General features: G+C 41.9%; 1 protein-coding gene across 1 annotated transcript; it reads right to left on the reverse strand.

Annotated features, from left to right (window-relative positions):
- Window positions 1-441: 441 nt before the first annotated feature.
- On the reverse strand, window positions 442-12,937 carry LOC122779394 (serine/threonine-protein kinase H1-like). Its single transcript, XM_044041737.1, has 3 exons — window positions 12,660-12,937; window positions 10,677-11,373; window positions 442-699 (listed from the first exon to the last, which is right to left on the reverse strand). The coding sequence occupies exons 1-3, from the start codon at window positions 12,935-12,937 to the stop codon at window positions 442-444; spliced, it is 1,233 nt and encodes a 410-aa protein (XP_043897672.1).
- Between the last annotated feature and the right edge of the window lie 13,698 nt (window positions 12,938-26,635).

The raw sequence follows: 26,635 nt of genomic DNA on the forward strand, positions 1-26,635 counted from the left end.
CTGTGTGCATCACCAGGGGGCTGGAGACCTCGTGGAGGTGGATGGCACCGTCTCAGTATAAGCCTGGATCTCAAAACTGAGGGATAATCACCAACAGCTTAAGACGTCCACAATGGGAAGTGGAACTCAGCAGCCTGAGTCATTAGAATAGCCTGACTGAAGTGAGAGGGAAACTTTTTTTTCTGTCTGTGTGTGTGTGTGTATGTGTGCGCCACAACACCTGTCTTAGGCACTTTCCGCTCCCCGTTTGGAGCTTTGAGGGTTCGTGATGGCCGAGCACACTGAGCAGGGGCAGCTGGGCTCTCTCCTTCATTAGCTTTCCCCATGAATGTGGAGCTTTAGTCGGATGGCACTGATGCTTCTGGAGCCCTCTGGCCGGATGCTGCACGGCTCTCTGAGGCGGCATGAGTGCAGATGCTCGGCCCTGAACGCGGCTCCTGTTTATTTTCCGGCTACATTAGCTCTCCCCGCGCTGGTGGCGTCGCCGGAGCTCGCGGTGCACCGGGAGGAGCTGCGTGACGCCCGCTGCCGCAGGTTCTGTGAAATCGACCGATGGAGGTTCCTCATCGACGAGCCGGCCGCCATCGTGACCACCCACGAGTGACGGAGGGCCTGGTCAGCGGTCAAACGGGCGGAGGAGTCCGGCGCCAGCAGACGCTGGATGAAATCCTTTGCCAGGTTGGACACCGAGGACCAAGGCTGTGGAAGAGAGGAAGAGTCATTAGTGTCACGGTGAACATCAAGCACTCAGAATATGTAAATGTAGTCACGCACAGTATGATGAAAAACTGGGCTAAAATCGACTGAAAATGCTATTAAATACAAATCCTCAAAGTTGGACGCACACACAGTGACATAGTGTCGTCTACTGCATCATGGGTAACCTCAATAACCTACAAAAAGAGCATGTACACGATGAATTGTATTAAATGAGAGCAATTTCTGTTATAAAACAGAGTTGATACAGTCAATGTGTAGTTGTTTAGTGGCGAAACCAGGGGTGTCAAAGGTATGGCCCGCAGGCCAGAACTGGCCGCCAGAGGGTCCAATCCGGCCGGCACACATGAAATACTAGATTTTTCATTTCCACATACCTGTGACAAAATGTTTGTGCTGTTAAAGATCCAGTGTGATGTGTAAAGAGTGAATATAGGCACAATATTGTTGAAATTGTACTTGTTTTTTCAAGACATTTCACGTTTCGTAGATACGTGAAAAACACACTGAAGGAAATCACGAAGCGGCTCTGAATCTTGTGCACGCGCTGCAGTCAAACACAGCAATGACATGATAATCCCAGAGCTCTGCAGGCCTACGAAGCAGAACTAAACTCAAAGAAAATAGAAAATGTCACTGGACACAGAAGAAGAAGAAGCAGCGGCATTCGTGGTCGAATGAGCAGAAACCACGGAGGTCCTGTACGTGTGGGATTTGGCCTCACGTTTGTCCCTTTTCACCTTCAACTTCACAATGAGAGCGCCAAAAATGAGCCTCGCTGGGAAATTCTGCCCTTTGCTCATTCAAAAAAATAACGCTTCATCATCCTTGTTATGACCCAAACTGACCTGAAGTGATGTTTTGAAATCTGCGAGCGAGCCCCACTAAAGACCACAAACCTTATTATAATTCAGAGTCGGTGAATTATTCATCTCGCCTTCGGTTCTTTGTCATGGAGACAAACATTGCAGACGCTTGCCTGGTGACCTTTGTGCTTCCTTTTTATTTTTTAATGAAATATCACTGATATGTGCTCGACATCGGGGGGCAGCCCATAGCCAAGTGTTAAGAGAAGCTTGTGACTGAATGGTTGCCAGGTTTGAGTCTACCTGCCAGGTCAAGAAGGGCTGAGCAAGGCACCCAATCCCCCTCCCTAACAAAATGCATTTGGTGGTATATGCAGTGTGTCCACTGTGGCGCCCCCTAGAGAGGGAGAAGCTGAAAGACATGAGCGCAGGGGTCCGCTACCTCTAGAATCAGGAGAGCCATTTGACTCATGAAATAATGATGACATGTAATGGGTATATTGGGTTTGTTGCATTTATGAAATTTAACCCTTTAATGCCTCAGCCTCAAAATGTCCTGGGAGTTAAGTGATTTTGCCAATTTTTTAAAAATAACTTTCAGTATCTGGCAGTTGTTTACAATCTTACTGCATGTTAAAATAGTGTATTAACAAATTAAAATGGAGGTAAAACACTTTAGGTGTACATGGACACCAGATTTTGAGTTTTTGAAAAAAATTGAAACTTATGTACAGGTATTTTTTCCAACTCTCTCCTCTCTGGTGTCATGTTTGGGGAGGTTTTTTGAAACCACATTTTTTGACGTAGACATAGGACATGACACATATTCTTAGTAGGCCAAATATTAACCTTTAGAGCAGAGAGCATTTTAAACACAGTATATACAGAGGGTATAAACATATGTGCAGTATAGAGTATATCCTTTTTTCAGCACAACCTAGAGGCAACTAACACTAGCAACTAACACACCTGAGCAAAAAGTACTCAAAATGTTTAAAGTCCGATTGAATTTGTGAAATTTGCGAAATTCGTCACAGTTCAAAGTTTGCTTGGCTCGTTTTTATGAACAAAAAAAAGAAAAGAAAAAACATACAACACACACCCCCTGGATGTCCATATAAGGAGTTGTGTATTATTCCCGCGGCAAACTACCACGGGTGCACCTGCGGCACAGTTAAAACACGTTCATTGATCTCTAAACAAGAGGTGAAATATAATAAAATGACTTAAGTACTTTGGAGGCCACAGGAAGCCAATTTAAAAACAAAACACACACGGACACAAGCTAGCTCAGACACCAGGTATAGCATCTTAGCTAACCTAGCTAACCTTAACTTTTTCACTTCCATAAACATCTGAAAGCACACGCCACAGCATATAAACACATCCTGTTAATGTGTTTATATTAACTCTAACCTTGTAAAGATGAAAATATATAATAGAAAGAAGATGAGACGATGAGAGACTTTGCTGCCAGATATACAGCTGTGGAGAGCAGGTTGCGCGGACACCGCACTTCCTGTCCCCCAGAGGCAGCACATATCGCCTCCCATCGCCCAAGGGCGAAAACTATACTATCACATTGTGATGAATCCTTTAGTGGCCATCACACTCACATTGTTTTAAAGTCAGCGAATCCTTACCTCACTTTATTGCCTCAAAATGCACAGATTAGCCCTTTAATGTCTGTCTGGCGAGAGTAAAAAAGTTAAATACAGAAAAGTCTTAAGTGTGCAAAATTCTCCCAGACTACATCTCACTCTTTAGGGAGGTCTCGCTCTCCATTTTAATCCTGAAATGCATTTCTCTCAACCACTCTCTCTTTTTTTTGTCTCTCGACAAGTAATGACAATTAATCAAGCATGAAATTGACAATCGCAAGACCGTTGCCAGTGAGAGGAATTCAAAGAAGCCGCGTGTGTTCTCGACTGAAAGAGCCGTAGAAAAATAGCTCCTCGCCGGAGCTTTTTGTCTCCTCGCACCTGAGGAGCAGGAGGAGGAGTGACGCGACGCTTTCCGAAAGTGTTTGAGTTCCCACGACTAACAAGACTGACTTTACTCTTCATCCAACACTGGGTTTGATTTAGTAAGGCTCCTTATTCCCGTGCCAAGAAACACACATTTCACAGTAGCTCTGCTCCTCTTTTTCCTGCTGTCCTTGATCTGAAAATGATGGGAAATTATAGTTTTAGTGCAGTAGTGCTGTATCAGAGAAATAGAGAGCTTTTTCCTGGGAGAGAATAACCCGAGAATGTAGTAAAAACTTAATTTCCTCCAGTTATCATCCAGAAAACACCTAACTACGAGAACTTTATCTCTTTCCTTTATTTTTTGAATATTTTTCATGTCAAAACACATAATGGCTTTATTGCGTTTGGAGTGTTATACATCACTGTTGAGCTGAAGGGCTGGAGCCGGGGAAGAAAGAAGAAAGCACTGGCGCAAGATTGTTATTATTATTATTTAATATATTATAATTAAAGTTTAATTTCTTATGCACTCGATCACAGTATTTCTGATTTTCCTCCAAGTACCACCAGAGGGACGCCCGTGTACCACTGGTAGCACGAGTGAACATGTGTAGCTTAGCCTGTAGCCGACTATCACTAATGCTAAACGACAGAACAAGCACACAAAGACAGTTTTACGGTTTGTAAATACGGTTTGTAATAATAATATACAAATTGTTGGCACTGTTCCTTCCTTTAGGTGAAGTTTGGTGCTATGTGGCTGCATGGAGGTATTTGGGAAATGTCGCAGGGATATTCCCATCAAATATGAAAGATATCCACTAAGCTTTCCTTTGCTCATTGGCGGGGAGCTTGTGGAGCGTCTGGTATTGTTTATCACAGCCCAGAACAGCGCAAACACTCGCTGAACCTTTTTTCGACATGTTCTCAAAAGATACGCTCAGCAGCTGCAACGAGAGTAGTTTTAATAATGTAATGACAGAAACACACCCAAATGCAGTGTTAATAGTTTGGTAACGTTCATTTCAGACTTTCACTGTGTTCAAATCTGCATTAAAAGCTATGTTATTTGTGCAACACAAGAAAAATACCTATCCTAAACATACAGAGTTTGTAACACTGCTATCAATGAAGCCAGGACTTAAATCATAGTTATTTCATGACATGTCATACATTTCTTATGTACAACCTCTATAAATATGCCTCCTCATAACAAGTCTCAATTCAGGCAAGAGTCGCAGTGAAGGCATGGAAATCGAAATATCGACGCTCAGACGCGGGAGCAAGATTGAGCTGTCATGTACAATAATACACAGTGGTCAGTGTTTTGTGCAATGTTGTGGTCCTGTTCACGTGGCGCTCACTAGGGGGCAGACTGGGCCAAGTGTTACCCAGAGTGCCCTGCTGCCGACAGCTGCAGATGTTTGGGATGGGTCAGGAGGAGAAGTGAGGCTTCAAGAACACAGCAGCAGAATGCAGGAGGAGGAGGACGAGGAGGGGTAGGTGGTTACTGGGCCGCTGTCTGGTCTGAACCAACGTGAGGACATGTGCTTTACATGCTGCTGTGACATGAGCACACGCGCATGTATGCAGCCGTACACACGCACACACACACACACACAGTGCACTGAACGAAAACCCACTCACGCTCACCAAATGAGATGTCTCAATTCTGTGCGAGGGAAACGTTCCGTGCTACATGCTGCAGTAATAAGGTGAGTGATAAGGTGGGGCGAATTCCCCAAGGCTACACTCGCTCCCCCACCAACACACACTTCTTATTCTCCTTCCCCCCACCCCACCCCCCACACACACACCTTCTGCTGTTGTAAACGCATCAGTGTGAGTCTACACCACAGGTCTTCAGGCCAAGGAGCGACTGCATCTGTGGGAGGGAATCTATGTATGCACTCTGTGTGTGTGTGTGTGTAGTAAGGAAGGGGCGGAAATACTGGGGACACAGAAGAAGCCAGTTTGTAGACAGTGGGGCTGTAAAATCGCAGTCGACTGGTCGATTTATGAGTTGATACTTTCTGGTTCGATTCATATTCTGATAAGTCGACTTGTTAATTTCATACAGTCTATGGTTAATTTAATTTCATCTGGAGGAATGTACCAAGTGCTAATGGGGGTGTTTTCAGAGAAACCCTGTTCCACACGTAACGGCGTATCTTCAGAGAACAACCCCCTTGTTTTCAGTATTTTGGATTAGCCCAACCCACAGGAGACAGAAAGATTAAAGAACGTCCGGTGGTTTTATTTATTTGAGCGTTTCATTTTAGGCAACAGTCAGTCCTCCTCTAACATCCATGTCAAAGACATCACAGTGTGGCAGCATTTTACAAAAATAAATGGCGATAAATAAGTCAAATGCAACAGTTTGCAAATCACAGCTCGGCGACATGGCATGTCATATAAAAACAGTAAGCTAACTTGTCTGCGTCATGTTGCTCCGTCCGTTTTGAGTATATGAACATATCAGAATTGGTATATTTCAGTGTTTTAGTCTAATAATCATTGATTTGTTTTATAACTGCCTATGTTCAGTGTCGCTCTGTGTGATATCAACGTAGCATAGTATAGTATATAGTATATTTTCGGTCATGCGCAGATGCACGTGATGCAAAACCCTAACCCTTAACGATCACAACTAAGTGCCTGACAATAACCTTTACTCCAACCCTAACTCTAAAACCCTTTCAAGATGTGAGGAGCAGCCAAAATGTCCTCACTCTATGTCAGTCAGTCAGTCATCATCTAACCGCTTTATCCTCCACCAGAGGGTCGCGGGGGGTGCTGTGCCAATCTCAGCTACATCGGGCGATAGGAGGGGGACACCCTGGACAGTTCGCCAGTCCATCGCAGGGCCACACACAGATAGAGACAAACAACCATTCACTCTCACACTCACTCCTATGGTCAATTTAGAGTGTCCAATTTACCTAATCCCCACATTGCATGTTTTTGGACTGTGGGAGGAAGCCGGAGAACCCGGAGAGAACCCACGCACACACGGGGAGAACATGCAAACTCCATGCAGAAAGGCCCTTGTTCCAACCGGGGCTCGAACCCTGGTCTTCTCGCTGCAAGGCGAGAGTGCTAACCACTACACCACCGTGTGGCCCCCTCACTCTATGTGGTTCATCCAATTTTTTTGGTCCTCACAAAGCGACAAATACAAGAACACACACATACACACCAAGTCTTAAACCATAAACAGCCATTTTATGTTGTGACAGATGGTGAAGACCAAAATTGTCCTCACTTTCACAAAATGTCATAATTTCCTGTGGTTTCTACAGTTTTTTTGGTCCTCACAAAGCTGTATGTACAAGCACACACACACACACACACACACACACACACACACACACACACACACACACACACACAGGTTCACACTTATCCCTAACCTTAACCATAACCAGTGAATGGCTAACCCTCACATCTTTGCACTAAACTTAACCAGTTCTTCAGTAACTGAGTTTCTCTCTCGTTAGGACCAGGTTTTGGTCTTCATGAGGACCACTGGTCCTGACAAGGTCAGTGTTTAAGCCAGAAAAGAAGTACTTAAAGAAGTAAGTATATATACAGATACACACACATAGACACTGTTCTGTTTCAGTAAACACAAAAAGGTTAGCCGCTACTTTTTGGAAGACAGTCTTTAATTGGAGCCCTTGTGAATTAATTTCCATATGAGAAGAAGCAAAGAAAAGTTACTTTATTTGTCCGCACCTGAATTTAATCGACCTTTCCACTGCACTGCCTTTTCTGAATACTTATTCTCTTTATTTTTATCGTGCCCTCTGTCCTTAATGACTTGGACATCATTGTCCAAATGCATGAAAGGCTCCCAGAGAAGTTATTAAGTCATATATTTACTGGTACAACGAGAAGAGAGGCACTCTGTCGATAGATACATAGAATTTTATGTGCTCATTTTCCTGTTTACAAATGCTATCATCATTTAATATGGAGCCCTGCAGAAGGACGGCACATTTATGCTACTGTCAAGGTGCAAGGATGTGTTTGTTTGTTCTTGGCAGCATGGTGGTGGATCAGTAGGTCTTCAGTTTGGTCACGTAATAATGATGATAGTTATTATCGAAATGGCCAAATTTAAACTACAGGCCCAATTTCGACCTGGAGGACAGAGTTAATTATCTTCTGCGACCACATGAGATAAGATCTGGTTTCCTTTAACCTCAAATGAGTTCATGTCTTTTACACAGGAAACAAATTCTCAAATTCTGACTGCTTCTGAATGGTTCTAAAAGTCCTCAAGTCTCAAAACGCAAAAGCTTAAGACTAGTTTAAAACCTAAACACATTATTCTAGAGGGCAGGCAAGGTTATACACAGCAAGGCAAACAAATCAGACAAAGGTAAGGTAAAAACCAAAAAATCAAACAGGGGTCAAAGATAAACAGGCAGTATACCCATAAGAGAGCAATGCAGGGTAACAAAGACATGTGGTGAATGCTGGACTATTTATATGCACAGGTTGACCAGGTGAAAACCACAGGGACAGGAAGTGGGTGTGGCCAGGAAAATGGTGGGAAACAGTTGAGTACCAAAATAAAATGGCCACATATGATGATAAAAGAGAGCCCTGACAGCTTTGAAACAGACAAAAAAGTCTACTGTCCCCGCTGGAAAAACAGCATAGACCAGCATAGTTTCCATGCTGGTCTTTTACTCTTGGACAGTAAATTGAACTAATCTTTTTATGAGTCATTAATGTTCATTTCGTTCATTTTTACAGCGGGTGGCGCTGTATCAGGCGTTGTAAAAAAGACTGCGGTTCTCAAACACTGTAGGCAACATCGTTTTGCTTCAGCTGACAAAGTATAATAAACAAAATGCAATTCAAACCATATGAAACCCTAGGAAAGCAAATACACACCTCAATAAAGTGACAAGTGACTTGTGTCCTGTATCCTCTCTGCCATTGTTGTTTAACAGCACGACAGTGACTCGGTAGCTGTCACGTGACCTGAGGACGGACGCTCGCTCAGTTGAGTGAATCCTGAACTAATCATTTCTGTTTCCTTTCCTGCTGAGCTTATGCAGCTGCCTGCCATCATGTGGCGAAGGAAGGTACTGCATGAAAATGAACGAACGAACCACTCGGTTGAGTGAATCCTGAACTAATCATTTCTATTTCCTGTCCTGCTGAGCTTATGCAGCTGTCTGCCATCATGTGGCGAAGGAAGGTACTGCATGAAAATTAACGAACCACTCGGTTGAGTCAGTCCTGAACTAATCATTTCTATTTCCTGTTCTGCTGACTGAGCTTATGAAGCTGTATGCCATGTGGCGAAGGAAGGTACTGCATGAAAATGAACAAATCACTCACTGAGATGACTCATTACTCCCGAGTCATATAAAAGATTAGTTCATTTTGAACGAATCGTTCACGAACGACACATCACTAGAAGTGACTTCTCTTGGGCTGTTGAAACCGATCTGGATGACATGAAGAACTCATTATGAAGAATATTATGGACACACGTGACCCTGTGTCATCGTCACCGCTGCTCATTTGTATGCAAGTGTGTGTAACCGTGTGCTGTCAGTCCACCGGAGCCCATCGAGACTCACGATGACAGAGAATGAGCATCCTGTCAACATGAAAAACTGATGGATGGGCTGATCCACCACCTGGACCTCTACTCAACCATGTATGATGTCTCCATAATGTCACTGTACAGTCTGAATTCACACGTTGACGTCTTTACTGGTCTTTACGCGATTGTTCTCAAGGATATTTTCCCCCTCCACCCGTGAGGTCTATGAGCTGTGTCGAAAAAACTCCACTGTGACAAACGTGAAATAAGCCTCCTGCACAAAACCCAGGGAAGGGATTTTTGCACTATTGTTCAGTCGGCGGTCAGTGCAGCAGTAAACACGAGGATAACGGTGCAGGGTCGCCTCTCGTGTGCCAGACTAAAATGTCAAACGCTGTCCCCGAGATGCGAGCGCACACAGGCTTAACAACCCGGTGAATAATCCGGCCTCGGAGTGTAATCAGCGTGAAAGAACAAGCCCCAGAACTCGACGCTGAGCTCGACATCTCAGCTGCTATAAAAATACATGCTAAAGTTACAGTAGTTCAGACGGAAACACTTTCAGCTTCTCTTTTTTCACCCCGACTCAAAGAGCCAAACCAAGTGGAAAGTCCAGACCTTGTCGAGTTCTATTTACAGTTTGTGTATTTAGTCCAGGAGGGAGTCGTGTTTATTTGACGGAGCAGAAATGTGTCCCTGTCATGTGACCCACTGATGTGTTATGACCCAAGGCAAACAGGACGCACCTTGTTGCAATTTTTGGTGACTTTTTATAGTTTATATGAACATGTTTTTGCGTGTTACAGCCTCTCTGTTTTAAAGTAATATGAATGTTTCATGTCCTGTGACTCACTGCCTCTAAAATCGTTTTGGTTATATTTAAAATTTTATATGAATATTTGTTATTTCGGTGCTTCTTTTTTTGGTTGTGTTGGTTCGTTGTGTCCGTACTCACTCACTCACATACATTGGCGATAATGTTAATAGTTAATAATGAAAAATGTAAAGACTTTTTCAGGAAAGAACATTTTTTTGTAACCTGTCATTGTCAAATTGACAAAAACTTTCAAAATAATGTATTTCATTATGCTTACACACTTAAAATACTTGAAATTCTGTTGTTGACATTGGCCTTACCCACTCCCCCCACTACATTTGTTAAACAGGATGAAGTTCCAGACCTTGACTCAAGGACGTTCCTCTATCTGGACCTCCTGTTTTTCAAGTCTGTCTTGATTTTGAAAACGTGGGAGACCACAGACACATCGAATGTTGTACTTTTGTAACCCATTTTCAATGTTTTAATCCCGAGAAAGCAAAGACTAGAAGATCCAGTCAAGACGCAGGACCACACCCACACTTGGCGTTTAATCTACCGATTTCAGGGAGGAGATTCCAGATTTAATACTTCTGATTTGGAATCGGGAAAACTCTGTTAATCCCTCACATTACAGGATAATTTGGCCAGATAATCTCTTTAAATCAGCCTAAAATAGGAAGGTATACTTCTGATTGTGGCTAGGGCCAGATCAGGACCAAAGTCCTCTAGTTTTGGGCGGGGCTTTATACCTTGAGTCTGGCTATAAGTTGAACTGAGTTCTTAAAACTTACATCTCCACTGAAGCTGTACTTCCCTCGCACGATGGATCTGTAGAGCCGCGTGCGACTGTCGTCCTCGAACGGCATGGACCCGCTCAGCACGATGTACGCAATCACCCCCAGTGACCACATGTCCACGGCACAGGAGTAGGGTTTCCTCAGCAGCACTTCAGGGGCCATGTACTCCGGCGTCCCGCAGGTGGTCCTCAGAGACCAGGACGGCTCCGTCCCACTCGTGTCACACACCTCAGAACTGGTGCTGCCAAACGTCGCCAAACCAAAGTCGGTGACCAGGAGCCTGGAGTCAGCTCCCGGGTGATAGTACAGAAGGTTCTCCGGCTTCAAATCTCTGTGCGTGATGCCAAGACTGTGCAGGTACACCACCCCGGCCAGCGCCATCTTGAGGACCCGGGTGGCGTCGCGCTCCGTGAAGTGACCCCTGCTCACGACACGCTCCAAGAGCTCGCCGCCCGTCGCCAGCTCCAGCACCAGGTAAACGCGGCGCGGACACTGGAACACCTCGACCAGCTGCACGACGTTGGCGTGGCTCACGCGCCGCAGCACGGCCAGCTCCGACGCGCACACCTCGCGGCCCCCGGGGGCCTCCACCTCCATCATTTTGATGGCGAACGGCTGGCGAGTGGCCCTGTGCTCCACCCTCACAACGCGGCTGAAGCTCCCGCGACCGATCAGAGCTTTGATGTCGTACCTGACGGAAGAAAGGGGCAGAGATGAGTCGCGACAGGCTGCAACGATGAGCTCAGTTTAATCAAATGTGGAGGGAATTCGCTTAAATTTCTGTATTTGCTGTAGTTTCGAGTTTTTCATCCACAGGCTGGTGATGCAGGTATTACCAGGCTTGGGCATCTGAAATCAATATCTACTATTACTGCTAATAAATTGCAGCGCACAAAGGTTAGCGGCGGCTGGCGGAGAAGAATGAGCGAAGCTGCCAACAGCAAAACAAAAAGAAAGAAATGGTTCTCATAAATAATTGGAAGGCCCTTCAGGACATTTCTCTCCGCATATTATGTTTTTTTTTTTTTTATGTGAATGAATCACAAAAGTGGCTGCTCACAGGTTTGAGATTATTATCACTTGTTTACAGTGCGGCGCTCCACACATTTTATTTAATATTAGACTTATCTGAAAATCAGGTCACTATTTTGATTAAAGCAGCCTGCATGTTTCTGATTTACAATTTCCCAGTAAGAGTTAAAGTGATTACTTATTGTCAGATTAAAACCACATTTGATTAGAATTGCAGTATGTTGTTTTTTTGGGGTAATGTTCTTTCCTTTATTACATTTTTATTTTATTTTTATTTTTTTTTAACTTTCTGTTCTGTGTTTTGATTCTGTCCAATGTAACTATTAGATATAGTAACAAAAAACGATCATAATTATGGGGGGGCGTGTACCATTAAAACATGTTTTTTTACATTACATACATGTATAATTGTGCACATTTAACTGATTTTAGTATTTATTGTTGGTGTTTTTCTTGATTACTAAACATGTACCTTGTTGTCTCATGCCAACTGGAAAAAAAAATCTTTTTCCATTTTATTTATTTAGTTAATACTTTATTAGGTCCTGTGTACCTAAATAAGTGGCCAGTTAGTGCATAACCATGTGCTGGAAGGATACAAATACAGTTTGACTTTACTTTGACAATAGAGTGGAAAAAAAAGTAAATAATTATTTTGTTTAATCATGTATTTTATAGAATGTTGTCATTTTTTTGACCTTCCTCATGTCCCTATTATGTCTAATTGTTTATTTATTTGTGTAATACTGTTTAATATATTACTATAGTTTGTAACTACAATGGTTTTTGCAATCAATAGAGTCTAGACATGTTATCTTCTGCATAATTCAGTAAAATGTAATTCTTTGGTGGAGCCTTATGTATCTTCCTGTACTGTATTTTCCTTATTTTCCTTATTTCCAAACAAGTGCATTACTTTTGAGTCCTTCAATCCCAAACATTTACCTTGCAGTCACACGTGGATCAAACTTGTCCTTGTACTTTGCAGCTTTGTCCTGCTGTCGTCCGTCTCTGTGTCTCAGCTGCTGCTGCTGCTGTTGTTGATGATGGTGTGTTTTGGAAAACCACACACTTCTTTGCTTCTCCAAAACCTTCTTTGGCTCGTCATCGTCGTCGTCGCCGCCGCGGTCGCGAGCTTTGCCGAAGGCCACCAGTGACTGCATCACGCCCACATAGCTTTTCTTGGACGCCTCTGGCAGAACCTTCGCGCTCCCACAGCCCATCACTCACTCAGGTGGAAGCAACCATCACCAATTTCTGCTCTTAAATGACTGGAGTTTGAGAAGACAAGTCGACACGGCAGCAGCTTGTAACATGCAGTTCTACACAAATGTCAGGTGGACAGGTGTGAGGAGGACGACACACAATAGATCCCACCCACCAGCAGGTGGCAGTCTGACAGGTGTGTGAACTCACTCTCTCGTGTTTGTGGCCAAAGTGTCGAGTAAACGGCAGCTGCTTTGAAGCCATTGTCTCTCTCTCTCTGCTCGGAGAGTTTAGCAGACGACAGAGATGTTTAGTGGAGGAAGGACCACCAGCACAGTCAAGTGACCACTTTATTAGGTACACACCCACTGGTTCAGCAGCTTCTTCATGCAACTATCAAATCAGCAAACGGGGCATCAGAATGGAGAAGGAAAAAAGATGATTTGAGAGTCAGAATCTGTTGGTCGAACGGATTTTCACACACAAACAATGAGTCCCAGAAGAGTGTTAAAAATAACCTGCATCAGTAACTCAAATAACCACTTATTACAAACAAGGTAGGGAGAACACAAAACATGAGGAACCTTGAAGCAGATTGGCTTCCAGTCCTGTGTCCCTAATAAAGTGGCCAGTAAGTGTGTCACAATGTGATTGAAAGTATTTTACTGAAAAATACCTATTATTTGTACAAATTTTGATGTTTTAGTGTAGTTTACACTCATTTCTCACATCCAAAGATAAAGTCATAACCATAAAATGCTCTATGAAACTACTTATTCATTTAAAGTGGTTGTATCTTACATGTTTATTTATACATTTAAATGATAAGTAAACGATTTTTGATTTGACAGCTCTTTGAATTTGTGATGCTCTCCTTCCTCTGCTTCTTACCGGTTGACAAAAACTGCCAATAACTCACTCATGCGTTTATTCTCACAATAGCAAAGGATAAAAAAGACAGTAAATAACATTACATTATATAATTGACTTTTATGCCCACACTATTTCCTACTGATTGTCAGTTGTTTGTCATTGTGTCAGGCAATAAAGCAACAACTCATAATCTCTTCCTCTTGTCCTTGTGTTTGGTCTGAGATTTTCACACAAAAAATGGTCTGAAAATTGTCCTAAAATGAGGAAACATCCAGTGGGCAGCAGTTATCTGGACGATGGCAGAGGACAAGAAGCAAAAAAGAAAAGGATAAGTTAATAATCTCTTCCTCTTTTCCTTATGTTTGTTCAAAAATGACCAAAAATAGTCAGAAAATTGTCCAAAAAAAAAGACTAAAAATCCAGTGGGCATGCAGTTTTCTGCAGTTACTAATGCAGAAGGTACATATATTTAATTGGAGCACAGTTTACATGTGACTCACACTGAGCAACCTTTTTAGTTTTCTCTGTTTTTCTGCCGTCGTCGTGTGTCCATAACCCTCGAAAAGGGAGGGAAAGAGAAAAATAGAAATAGAAATAGAACTCGTCTCTCTGTCTCTCACACGTTGTTTAAAAGAACTAAACCCTTGCAGAAGCCGAGTGCATGCACATATTTATTCATATTTAGCTGCAGAAAAAGGAAGCGAGGGATGAAGAAAAAGAAAGAAGAGGGGAAGATGCACCTTTTTTTTTTGCCAGGTACAGGTACTGTCGCCGTGCCCTGGCTTTAAATTATTCTTTTTCACTCGAGCAGTGCAGGAATAGTGTGGTTATATTAGGTTTGCATAATGACTTCATGTTTATGAATAAATTGAGCACCATATTTGAATATTCGGTGAGAGCGCAGCGTCTGGAAAACGACGGCGTGATTTATGTGGAAAGAAATGCGATGCCTATATAGTCTTACAATTTTTGTGTTTTTTGGCAGCACAATTTAATTCTGTGCGCCGCCGTTTGTGATCGCATGCGCGCGCGCTGTGAATTTACATTTGCTCATCGTGTTATTTCCAGAGTGGGGTTGTTTAAGGTGCTTACACGTCGTCAGCTCAAGTGTATGCTAATGTCAAGAGTGTGTGTGCACTGTTAGACAGCCCTTTTCAGTTTACGCCACTTTGTTTGTGACGTGTTCCACTGAGAGGAAGAGTGATTTTAGCTCACAGGACGCAGGAGTTACTGGTCGACTGCTGCCTCATTTGAAAAGTTTTCCCTTATACAGTTAGAGCAATAACTCGGCTTTGGTGTTACTGAATCATTAGAATCAGTGGATTAAAAAGATTTGTTCACAGAATCGTTCAGTACTTCCTGCATGAGTGGAGCACAGTCTCCGACGTCGGACACAGTCACTGAACTGAAATACCACTGAACGGGTTGTGATTCCAACTCACAACACGATTGTGCTGTCGCTCATGGGTGAAATGTTGAGATTTCCTTTGATAGATGTTGAGATTAACGCGTAATGATTTCAGGGATTTTTAAGTCTTCTTAAACTGATCTACAGCGCGGCATTGTACGGTGTGATTCTTGTGTCGGACGTCGCGCTCATGACTCTTCCAGTGACGACAATCAGTGGCCGGCCGTCTGTCGACGTCACATATTGGTATTGGCTCAGCTCGCGTGGAAGCAGGTACTTTAAAAAAAAAAAAGAAAAAAGCACCAGGCACTATCACTGATGGAGAAGCATAAAGAAAATTCAATAAACGTGGTCACACTTCGTGTAGAGAACCACGAGGCATGAAAAACAATACTTGCAAAAACAGTCAAACTTGACCTCATTGTACCACGCAAGTCTGGGACTCTGCCCTTGGACCAAGTAAGAGGGCACTTGCTGTTTCGTTGCCATATGGCGGCTAAATTCCAAATGGCCGACTTCCTGTTGGGTCAAGTTTGTGTCACGTTTGTGCCCGAAGTTAAAGGGCACTTCCTGTTTCTGAATGGGCAAAACACCCTTTTGAATCCATGGCACCTATTAATAAGGTTTTGCCCTTGATGTGAGGAGTACAAACTGACATGTTTTTTTGTTGGTACAATAAACGTGCTCAGAGGAGTTTGTCCAAAATTCAAAACGTTTGTGTCCGTAGACGTGTTCAGTGTCGGTTTTCTGTATCGGGTATGAAGTTTCGAGGCGATCGCTCAATGTAAGACAAAGTTACAGGGGCACTTCCTGTTTTGTGGCGAATGGTTCGAAATTCACCAAACTTCTGACGGTTGCCGTGGCCACGCCCCTTGTAACAAAACCGACACGTTTTTCATGTTGGCACGATAAACGCGCTCGGAGGAGTTTGTCCATTTGGACACCAACATTCCTAATGGCCAACTTCCTGTTGAGTTGAGGCCATGGTTCTGTTCGGAGCTTTTTGATCGTGTCAGGCATAGGTTTTCACCTCAGGGGGGCGCTATCAAGCGCCACATGGGTTTGGACGCTATGCCAATAACGTGTTTTTGCCACACTTGACCTCTGTACAACGTTTCAAGAGTTTTTATGCACGTTAACGCCCTCAAAAATGACCCAGAAGACACGGAATAGGTGGAAAAGGTGTTCAACCCTATCAGTCTGCTCACTCCTCACACATACACAGCATATATATATATATATATATATATATATATATATATACAGTAGCTATATATGTGTACACACAGAGACCCCCACACACACACACACCCAGACATGCAGAGCCATCAGAGGATAGACATCACATCAGCACCGAGGTGGTAAATCGCCCGTCAGAATCCTTCCTCGGGGGAGTCAGCGGTTCAGCGTTTATCGAGCCACTATCTGATTACTGAAAGTCTGTCCTCGGTTATAAATGAACCCGCAACATGTGTGTGCTATTGGTGACGCCGGGGCCTTGGGGGTTAAAAGCCATTATTATGGGCTGCTGTGAATCAGTTTAGGCCAGAGGGGGGCGGTCGGCCGGTCGGTCAGTCAGAGCGCAGCTGCCACTTACTAGTCAGTTCATTACTGCTGTTATTGTAGTGTGAGGATGTGATACCTGCGTGTGAGGGGAGAGGAGAAGTGAGAGAAACACCTCTTATTGTTTCTAGTTAGTTAGTTTTCCTTTTTTAAAAAGTTGGGTTTTGGAAATGAAAATGAGTTTTGTGGGAGTGAGGCGTTTGATTCCTGTTAGGAGCAGCAGGGATGATTGAAACTGGCATTTTATTATTTATTATTATACTATAGGATTGATACAGCAGAAGAAAAGAAAGTGGCTAAGAACATTTCAGAAAATATCCAAATTAATTAAGTTCACATCAAAGATATAATGAAGAACTTCTTTAGTTTATTTTGAACCAACTTAATTATTTTGAGTTTTAGGCGTCAAAAAGTGAAAATGCACCAAAATGAAGAGCATTTATTCAAACAGGAATTATAAAAAGTTATTTAAAGAGCTTCTTTCTTTTAGTTTGAATAAACTTATTTAATTATGATTGGAACCAACATTTTATTAATTACAGTACAGAAAGAAATACTTTCATTGGTGACACCCGGATTTATTAAGTTGGTTCAAACTAACATTTTCAAGATATATGAAGAACTTCCTTATTTTTTTTAATTTGAGCCAATTTAATTAATTTCAGTGCCACCAACTGTATTTAACTAAATAAATAAATAAGTCATAGTCACATACTGTACCATCAAAACAACAATACTATACTATGAGAACTTAAAGATTATATTAGGGCTTTTATTTTTCTTTATTTTGTTCATTATCAGTTTTCCCCAAACATATTAATAAATCATATCATATTAAATAAAAAGTGGGTATACAGTACTTTCTGGTTTGCTGCGTGAGAAACAAGCCAGGAGTAAGAATATATTGACTCGCCAGCAGGGGGCGAATTTCATCTGAATGGAAGACGATTGGAAGATGAGCCTTATGGTGACGAAGTGTTTTAAAACATTTTCTGCTGAGGCGTAAATCACTGGTTTAATGTCAGTTTTTGTAATTCATGTTAGAGGGGAAAAAAAAGTGTGATTGACAGCTGGAATCATCCAAACGACGTTTGTGAGTTGACGTCGCAAAACTCGAGGCTTGAAAACAGGAGTACGTTTTGCATGTGGAAGTCTATCGCCACCACTCTTTATACTTAATGACAGTTAAAGTATATAGTTATTACACAGTAATAGCTTGGTTATAACAATGTTAATTGCATGTGTGACATAAGGAAAGATATAATTCACGTGAAGGTATCATGGCGGCTAATAATAGTTGTCATTACCAAGCTATTACCTGACATTACTTTGGAAATAACATGGTCGGAACAAGGGTCTTTCTGCATGGAGTTTGCAGTTTGTTCTCCGGTTTCCTCCCCAAGACATTTGAGACAGTTTTGGGCAAATTGGACACTCTAAATTGACCGTAGGTGTGAGCTATGTGTCCAAGGGTGTACTCAGTTGATGGATGGATGGATGACTTCCTTATTACCACAATTATCTGTTTCTGAAACCCTGTCCTAAGCAGATACAGTAAAAATACTGTATACGTGGGCCTAACAATTCTTGGGATTTTTGACTCCTCTCCTCTCCTTTTGCACTAAGACCCACATGTACCATTACCCAGCTGATTGATTCAAAGTGAGCCTGGTATGATTTATCAATCGAGCTCCGGCCTGTAATTGTTGTTGTGAGGAGAGACACGATGGGGGGGAGGTGGGCTGGACATAAGGAGCGTGTTTGTTTATCGCAATCTGTTGAAAGTTGGAGAAATCAATGCTCGAGAAAGGAGAGTGTGCATGTTTTTTTTTTTGAGGCCATGTAAACTCAGCCCACGTTCGTTAATGCAAGACTGTGGAGCTACAGGCAACAATAAAACAGAGCTGCTGCGCACAATGGCAGCCAAACAAAACTAATTACAGTGACAAGTGAGGCAGACGCCAGGTCTGTCAACAGGAGGGGGGAGGACGCCGCGTCTCCCGGAGGCCAGACCCCTCGGGGGTGGCTGACGGATACTTTAATTTTCTTCTTTTTTTTTTCCCCGCGAAGAGCTCGCAAGGTGGCCGAGGGATGAGGCCGAGCGCCAGACAAATTGTCACTGACGTCTTGATTGAACAAATCGCGAACTTGGCGCGAGTCGGCCAAATTGGAGCCACTTGACAGATACAGTGAGCCGCCCGGGCAGCAGTATGATGTGTGGACCTCGGACGCTCATGTGTAATTAATGAAGAGGAATGCTAATTACTTCGCCGCGGGAAAAAAAAAAAAAGAAGAAGAAGAAAACAAGCGAGAGAGTGTCGGCTGGTGTAATGAGAGCGGCGGCGGCGGCTCGTACCGACGCTCACACCCCGTGTGATTCCTTGCAGAGAAGCCGTCGTTTGCTGTAAATTAAAAATATGAGTGCTTTCAAATTTGCAGCCTGACCTCTGAGGAGACAAGTTTCTCTCTCTCCGTCCCTCTCTCTCCTTCCTTCCTGCTGCGTGACATTGATGAATTCTAACTTTTTATTGCTAAATTTTACTTCTAAAGTCACCTCATAAAATAAAGACAGTTCCATTATGTCTGCACTTCGGAGCGTGCGTGGCGCCAGTCCCACGCCACAATTTAAACTTCTGTTGACACCTCCAAAACACGCTTTTATGGAGTTCCCTTAAAATCAATTCTGTTTTTAAATCATTTTAACATCTTTCTATAACTATTTTATGTTCTATACCCCCCCCCTTTCCCGAGAAATCCTGAGACAGTGTTATTGCGTCAAGCTGTTTTATTAGCTGTAATATTTTATTTTATGTGAATTTGATGCTTTCTTCGATAAAGCACATTCCAGTTGTTTTCATTTTTTAGTATATGTGGCACATTGACGAAAAAGAAAATCATATAAGAATCAATATATTGCGTTATTGTCAGTCTAATCAGACTATTTGAGAATATCATATTGTTGTTGTGAAACGTTTTGAGGTACTCGCAGGAAAACAATAATGCATACGCTATATTTCATTGTTATTATGAATGATTTGAAACCGCAGCAGATAATAAAGACGAAATATAAAAATACAAGCATATAATATATAATTGAAAAGTTTCAGCTGTTCCATTCCGGCGGACACCAACGACGCCGAGGACATAATTAGTGGCGTAAAAGTGAGTCATTTCACAGAATAGTTTTGCTCCAGGGAATGGATTGACGCTCATGTGTTTTGAAGTATTGACTGAAAAATTTGAGGCAGCAACAATTTTTTTCCCCTCCCTCTCTCTCTCTCTCCAGTATAGATAGATATATTGCGTTTTTATGGTCCTCAATTATTTAGTCGCCCAGTGGCAGAAACTTCAGTCGAAGTGATGGAAATCTAATATCTGTATCACCTCCATCAAGCCTGGAGGGAAGTTATTCAAACAAAGGATTGGCTTCCACACACACACACACACACACACACACTCATACCATGAACACCGGAATTTAATTTGAAAACGGGCAGCGGGATTATTCCCCCTGCCCTCAGACTCATTTTTAAATGACAGACAGAAATATGCAAGTGTCTGTAATTACACCGCGAGCGACAAAAACAGTGTTTGCTTTTTCTTCCCCTGTCGTCCATTAACTGTGCTTAGATGGCGTGACTGGCCGCTGCCCGGGAATTTAATCAACCAGGCATTCATTTGTCACATTAACACGTCACAATAACACAAACAGGGGCCTGAATGCACATTGATTATTGGCACGATCGTCTCTTTTCATGACAAATCTCGGAGTGAATCAGCGGCGAATTTAATTAAGAGTGTGTGTGTGTGTGTATGTCTTACCAAGAAAAAGCAAAGTTTTCAGACAGGATTCTTTTATTAAGTATTATTTTAAGTTACTTTTTCCTTCTCTCCCTAGTTCTCATAAACAAGACCTTTACTTTAATCCTGGTTCCTTCAAGTATCACATTGATCACAGATGTGTCCCAGATGTGCCGATAATTCCTTTAAAGTGCGCGGAGAGTTGTGCTTTCTTGTTGCCATGCCAACCCCCGACTGGTAAGCTTTCCAGTAATGGCTCCTGTTCTGTTTTTATTATAGTTTGAAACCTCACAGTCAGTCAGTCAGTCATCATCAAACCGCTTTATCCTCCACCAGAGGGTCACGGGGGGTGCTGTGCCAATCTCAGCTACATCGGGCAATAGGTTCGCCAGTCCATCGCAGGGTCACACACAGATAGAGACAAACAACCATTCACTCTCACACTCACTTCTATGGTCAATTTAGAGTGTCCAATTTACCTAATCCCCACATTGCATGTTTTTGGACTGTGGGAGGAAGCCGGAGAACCCGGAGAGAACCCATGCACACACGGGGAGAACATGCAAACTCCATGCAGAAAGGCCCTTGTTCCATCCGGGGCTTGAACCCGGGTCTTCTCGCTGCAAGGCGAGAGTGCTAACCAGTACAACACCGTGTGACCCACCTCACAGTATGTTGTTAAATTATTCTTTTAATGTACTTTTTATAACTCTGAATACATTTAGCCATTCTGTTATGCATCTGAACTCACATTACAGGTCATTTGTTGCTGTTAAATACTTATATAATACTAATATTTTGGCATTCATTACACTTGAAAGTAGATGAAAACTGACTACGTTGTTTATCTTGAGATATTTGACAGGTTTTTCTGAAATGAATATCCATATTTCTTGATTAACATTTTACGTTCAGTCTAATCAGACTATTTGAGAATATTGTTTGTCATCATATGTATGGGCATTACACATACACTCACCTATACATTCAAAGGTTAAGGTTAAAGGTTAAATAGCACCATCATCAGGTCACATGGGACTTGTGTACTTTGTCTCCGTGCTCACATCTTATTATTCTCCCTTTGTTTTATTATGACAGATGACTACAATCTTATTGTAACAGACTATTTATTTATTTATTTTTAATCGATAACATCTGTTCCGACTCATAAAGACTCCGCAGTCAAAAACATCTTCTCAGCTGCTTCATTGCTTCATGGCTTATTTGTGTATCGTGTATCGTGCACATTAAAGCAGCAGCAGCAGTTAGATTAAAGGCCCAGTGTGTAACATTTGGAAGGGTTCAATGGAAACTGAATATGCCAGCTTCTCTCCCTTAGAATAAGCCTTTTATGTCTCCTTTAGTCGAAGGGCCTTGCTTTACGGAGGTCGCCATCTTGTGTTGCCATGTTTCTACTCCAGCCTGAATGGACAAACCTGCCGAAACCTGTGGGTGTCATTAACCAGGGTTCCCACACCTTGGTTGACATCAAATTCAAGGATCAAATGTGCTGATACAGCTTAAGTTGGGAGAGCCACGCCAATGGCGTCCACTTTTATTGGTTTGCAGCACGCTCTGCATCTGGACAAGTGATTGTCCTTGGGATCTTGGGTCAGAGTCGGTCTTTGTCATTTGTCTTTGGTGAGACAGAGATTGTGGAATTTTCATTTCTCAGGCATCACATTGTCATTTGCTCTCTCTTTGTTCTGCATGGAATCTCATGTCAATGGCGGAGAGAGTGACACAGCGGTGTTGTGCACAGTGTCCACAACACCGCTAGTAATTAGGACTTGACGTTGGGTCTGCGTTGGCTTAGTCCACGTACAACAAGGGAGACCTCTACCTAAATATCTTGCACACAATTCAAGCACTTTCAAGTCTATTTATGGCGATTTCTTTTTGAAATTCGCAATCTTTCAAGGATCCCTGAATCCACACAAAGAAGAACAACATACATTCTGGTAAGTGAAGGCCACCATCGTGTCCTGACAAACCGGGGAATGCTAGTCAACCCTCAATTGTTACAGTCTGCAAACTCACCACTAGGTGTCAGGATTCTTTCATACACTGTACCTTTAATGCAAAAAGTTTGGCACTTGAGCATCGTGATAAACATATATTAAAAAAAGGACGCAATCTTCTGATTTGCTCAGTGAGGCAATCAGGAAGTAAGAATATACTTTAAAACTTCATTTTAAATCTTAGTAAACATTTTCCAGTGGAGACAATTCTCTCAATAGCTAATGTCACTTCTTCCTCAAAGAAACATGATGTTAATTTTGAAAATTATGTTCAAAATTTGCAGGAAAAAGCAGTGTTTTTGACAGATGGTAAATGGTAGAATTTCCAGTTGCAACACCTCAACATATCGCCGGTCAAATCGGTGAAACTCAAGGCTTCAGAATCAGATTCTCACGGGTGACGTCACAATCGTTTGCCATTGGGTGATAAATAGTGATAAAACACCTGTCTGTCTGTCTGTCTGTCTGTCCCTCTCACCTCACAGCATTCCCGTCAAACCAATAATCACAATAAATAAAGCAGGTGATATAATACGTTGTACCAAAAGCTGCATTATCTCTCTTACGGCCTTATCGTCTCCCAACAGCTCTACCATGGAATATTTGCCTCTGGGGAGAAAGAAAATTGACTTGTGCAGTCAGGCGACTTATTATCAAGTAATATCATTGAGACCCTCTCTGATAGCACAGTGTGTCGATATATGAGTCGAGAGAGAGAGATAGAGAGAGAGTCGGTCTTGATGGAGTGATGCTGCTTATTTTCAGTGTTTGTATTCAGGCAATTTTAGAATTGATCATCTTGTGTAAAGCAGCTATTGTGACCAACACAGGTAGCTCTTTCACTAAATGTGCGACCCTAAAGAACAACGCTATACAGTATGATATACTGTAGAACCATCACTTAAGTGTCTGTTCATGTGCACAACAGATTCAGTTAACTGAAATAATGTCAGCCTCATCTGCTCTCGCCCTAATGGCGCCTCACTGATTGATAACCGTTTTGATTGACACACAGCCAGACACTAATTGGGAGCTTCAGGAATTATAGAGAAATTAGCCGTCGTCTTTCTCTTATCTTTCCTTCAGACTTTGATCATTATGATGTACAACAGATGGATTGACGGAGAGATGAATGGGGACTGTCAATCTGTGTCGCACACATTCTGCTCACAGTCTCAAGCGTCAGTCATGTAAAAATCACCACTTAGCGAACAAAGAATTACCTCAGTTACATTTGAACCTGGTAGAAGCTTTTTTTTATATATTCTGCGAGAACAGAACGATCTCCCAAATGAATTCATCATGAATACATTCACATTTACTAATATATACTATTATTCCAGTACTTGTGACTTGACTTGGCCTCGAGCACCGAAGACTTGGACATGAACTCGATGGCTCAGACTCCAAAGTTTCATACGAGGAGTTGTAAGATTGTCAATAGCTTTGTTCATATCAGAACTCAAACACTGGTAACTCAGGACTTGACTCTTGGGTGACCCAGAATCTTAGGACTCGACTTTGACTAATTCTTTGGGGGACTTAACTTACACTCGAACATTTCTTAGGAAACTCAAACTCAAATACTCGGAACCCAGGACTTGACTCTGAATTTTCTTGGGTGGTGCAAACACTGGGAACTCTGGACTTGATTTTTAGGACTTGTACAATGGGGACTCAGGACTTGACTTACACTTGAATACTGAAACTCAGGATTCCACTCCTGTCCTAGGTGACTTCAACACTGGGGAGTCAGGACTCGGCTCAAATATTTCTTAGGTGAGTCAGACTCAAATATTGGGGAGTCAGGACTCGACGCAGACTTTTCTTAGGTAACGCAAACACAGTATTTTAGGACTTGAGCCGTGACTCATACACTGGGGAACCAGAACAAGACTTTGACTTGACTACAACACTGCCTGGTTGTGTGCTGATCCCTATAAAACAATTTACGGACATGCACCAACACACACACACACACGGCTTTATAAAGAGAAAAAGCTTCGTCTGTAGCTCTGGCCACAAACCTTTCCAAAACCTCTGCACATTTAATTTGATCCATGTTTCCCGGAGTCAAAGGCCAAACACTAACCTTTCAACGTGATAATTCCACAAGAGGAATCATGACACAGACAGAGGATCATTTCCCGCTACAGCCTTGATTAAAGACATGAAATGATAACAGAACAGACTGCACTCTATAATCCCTCTGACGAACCATCGCTGCAGTTTATTAGTCTTTTAAAGGACTGAAAGTTATCTCTTTATTATAGAGATAATGGACATGTTTTTACAGCATTTTTGAAATTCTTTCTGTACAGAACTATGGCCCCTATTCAGTGTGATCATTCAGAAAGCACTGAAGCATGTGGAAATAATTGAAATCGTCAGTTTCTACTCTTTTTTTATTTAATAATCACCTCGCTGTAATAGTTTCTGTCAAAATGCACCATGTTGTATAAGCAAATGGAAGTTTCATGGCTAATCAGAGGCATTTTGAAATAACTGTTTTCTTATAGTGTAATTTCCTCCCTTAAACAGTTATATTAAATTTATGAAGCAAAGCTTGCGCTGCATCACGAAAGAAGTAATAATGCCATCAGCACACAAGTCATATCCGAGTCTCAGGAAATGTACTTTATCAGTAATTAGCAGATAGGCATTATATAAAGCTTTATTGTCCTTGGTTTTTCCCTCTGTTTCATCACATTTCTTTTTCCCTTAACAAATCAAAATGATATAAAAGTTGCCATTTAATTGTATTATTCTTCAAATACAGTGTAGAACATTAGCCATAATTGTTTTGACCCTGACATTTAAAGACATTTAAAGCAGTTTGTCCTGACAAGCTGTGATTAATTGGTTATTTCTTAAGAAGGAGACTTTAGTGCTTTAAATACACATATACACAAACATTGTGAGTCATTTCTAATAAAGCTGAATGTTGGTCTGAGGCTGCTGACTCCTGCAGGTTAGGTTGGTTTGACAAACATTGATTAAACAGTGTGACTCATGTCAGTGCCTGATCGATACCCGGAAGCACGATCGGTTCCGTGCCAGCCTGAACAGTAAAGCGACACAGTTTTTTTTTATTTAAATTACTTTATTGAGAAATTCTACAGTAAAATCTAGTTTCTTTGAGAAAAAAACAATTGAAAAATGTACACATTAATCCAAAGTTTTAATCACATTTAAAAAAATTTGAAAGGTGAATGGACAAAATGTGAATATGTGATTTTTGCCAGTTATAAAATCAAGTTAATGTCAAACGAACCAGTGAAAGTCCATTTCAGTAAATAATGTTCCACTTAAAGCGCTGCAATGGAGACATTTCTATATATTTTGTGAACTTGAATTTCTCTTATTGTTGAGTTTCTTTGCCTTCTTTCAGTTCTGTCCTTTTTTAGATGGGCCAGTGTCATAAAACATGTTCAAGCGTTCGAGCTCATTCCTGCTAATGTGAACGTTAACAGAGCTGGCTGTGTGACACCCTTAATAATATATATTAGTGAATAATATATTTCGTTATATGAAAAAGACCGTAAATTCATGCGTGGTAATATTACAAATCTGTGCAAGTGTTATTTGTTTATGATTTTATGCACTTCAGTGAGTTTATGAGGTTTGCCGAGTTATTTCTTGGTGTATCAGTGACAGCTAAAAGCTAGTTTCTCTAATACTGCTCGTATTGTTGCAACCTAAGAGGAGTGTGTCGCTAACATTTCCTGTAGATTACTTCTGTTGAGGACTGTTCATTTTTTTGTATATTTGCTCAACATTCATTTGAGTGAATGAATGAATCCTTGCTGAGGAAACATCACTCGTGTGACTATTTCTCCCCTATTATCAGGAGCGTAACAGCTGTGTTATTAACCTTCATTCACTTAGCGTAGTACCTGTCGCATGTTAGCTTTGGCTAGTTAGCATAAGCTGTATGTCAGTGTTGTAATGTTGTGGTGCAAGAAATATGGGAACAATAAGCTGTAAAATGCTGTAGAGATAGCTAGCTAGCAGTAATATGGCATTATGTCAAAATAGTTGCGTTCTTC

The sequence above is a fragment of the Solea senegalensis genome, linkage group LG1, assembly GCF_019176455.1.
Source record: "Solea senegalensis isolate Sse05_10M linkage group LG1, IFAPA_SoseM_1, whole genome shotgun sequence".
NCBI lineage: Eukaryota > Metazoa > Chordata > Actinopteri > Pleuronectiformes > Soleidae > Solea > Solea senegalensis.